Below are 1,856 nucleotides of genomic sequence, written 5' to 3' on the forward strand. Positions count from 1 at the left end.
CGTGGCCGTCAAGCGCGCAAGAAACCACGGTGGTCACACGGTAGAGCAGGCGCGCCCCGCCCGCCCGGAGGCTCCTGCCACCCCCACGACTGCCAGGGTGGCGCCGGCCTTGGCGGGGCGCACAGCACCCTCGGGGGCCGAGGGCCCGGCCGCCCGGCTGAACCTCCGGCTCCCGTCCCGTTCTGCGCCCCCGTCCGTCCTCCTCCCTCCCCCCCGGGAAAACCGGGGGCCGAGGGGCTCCTGCTAGAGCAAGGAGGATGGACGACGGGCAGGCAAAGCCCGGCAGTGGCGTCGCCACGGGCTGCGGGGTCTCAAGCCTGCAGAACCGAAGCCGAAACCGAAACCCCCAGCCGAGCGCGGGCCGGGGCGAGCAGGTGGGCCGGGGAGCCGCCCGCCGGAGGCCTGACCGCCCGCCCCACCAGAACCTCAAGCGGGTGGCCGAGGTGTGGATGGACGAGTACGCCGAGCACATCTACCAGCGCCGGCCCGAGTACCGCCACCTGTCCGCCGGGGACGTGGCCGCCCAGAAGCAGCTCCGCGCCAGCCTCAACTGCAAGAGCTTCCGCTGGTTCATGACCAAGATCGCCTGGGACCTGCCTAAGTTCTACCCCCCCGTGGAGCCTCCAGCCGCGGCCTGGGGGGAGGTGAGTGGGGGGGACACATCCGGGGCCTCACTTGCTGCTTAGCGGCCTGAGCGGGAGAGGCGCAGCGAGCAGGCACTAGCCGGGCTCCCTCCAGCCGACGCCGCCCGGGGCCACTGCGCAGCCCTCCCCGCAGGTCGAGTCAGGAGTCAGAGCTCCTGGGGTCCTTCTCGGGGGCCAGGTGCAAGGCACGCAGCCCCAGGGGCACGGGGTGGAAGCCTGCGGAGTCAGGGCGTCCCCAGAAGAAGCAGGTGCGGGCCGGGCTGGCAGCCGGTGTGACGCGAGCCAACCCGCGCTGCCCCCGAGGGCCGCTCCCCACCGCGCTGCCCCCGGCCCGGCCTCCCTGCCGGGGCATCGTAGTCTTCTAGAATCTTCTAGGAGTGCGACACTGACCTCCCGCTGGGAGCTCTTCTCCCTGCCAGCATCCTGGTTTCTCCCCGTGTTGGGTCAAGAGCTCTTAGGTGTGGACACGGAGATGGGGTTTGAGGCCCCAAAGCGCGAGAGAAACCGTGAGAACCACGAGGCCCGCTTGACCTCCGGGAAGGGTGGGGGAGAGAGGGAAGGACGCAGGGGTGAGGCTGGGAGATCCCAGGCAGCAGGAGTCTCCAAGGACGCTCCGGCCAGCGAGGAGGAGGCCGCGGGCCCCACCCTGGCAGGAAGCGGCTGGCGCCGGTCAGAGCAGCCGTCAGGTCTGCAGCGGGACGGCGCCCCACTGGTCTCGCCAGCTCCCCCGAGCAGTCTGGGCCACCCCGACGGGGGCCACCCCTCCCCCTGCCCCACTGTCTAGCCAGTGAAGGACATGAGGCAGGAGGAGCCCCAGCCCTGCAGCGGAGGTCACGAGCTCTGCTGGCTCTCAGGGCGGGCCTGGCACTGGCCGGAAGGGGACTGTCCGTCCCCACCTGCCAGATCCGGCCACTGCCGAGGCCCTGCTCTGGGATGAAGCTGCCCAGGGGCCCAGGCCTGGCCACTCCTGGACAGTCAGAGCTTGGCTGCCCGCCCTCGGGTCTCCGAGGCGCCTCATCGGACCCTCCCTCTGCCCATCCAGATCCGCAACGTGGGCACGGGGCTGTGTGCCGACACCAAGCACGGCGCCCTGGGCACCCAGCTGAGGCTGGAGAGCTGCGTGCGAGGCCGCGGGGAGGCGGCCTGGAACAACATGCAGGTAGGGACCGGGGCTGGGCGGGGCCTCGCGTCTGCGTGGGGCGGGGCCTCGTG

The 1,856-nt window shown here is 71.8% G+C and overlaps 1 protein-coding gene across 1 annotated transcript in view; it reads left to right on the top strand.

Annotated features, from left to right (window-relative positions):
• Positions 1-257: 257 nt before the first annotated feature.
• LOC101634106 (polypeptide N-acetylgalactosaminyltransferase 10) overlaps positions 258-1,856 on the top strand; it is a 4,372-nt gene continuing 2,773 nt past the window's right edge. Inside the window, exons 1-2 of the mRNA XM_004689432.1 lie at positions 258-644; positions 1,687-1,803. Of these exons, the coding sequence (XP_004689489.1) occupies positions 258-644; positions 1,687-1,803 (504 nt within the window). The remainder of the gene's footprint in view (positions 645-1,686; positions 1,804-1,856) is intronic.

This window comes from Condylura cristata, unplaced genomic scaffold (assembly GCF_000260355.1).
Source record: "Condylura cristata isolate star-nosed mole 26May11 unplaced genomic scaffold, ConCri1.0 scaffold00026, whole genome shotgun sequence".
In the NCBI taxonomy this organism is placed as follows: Eukaryota; Metazoa; Chordata; class Mammalia; order Eulipotyphla; family Talpidae; genus Condylura; species Condylura cristata.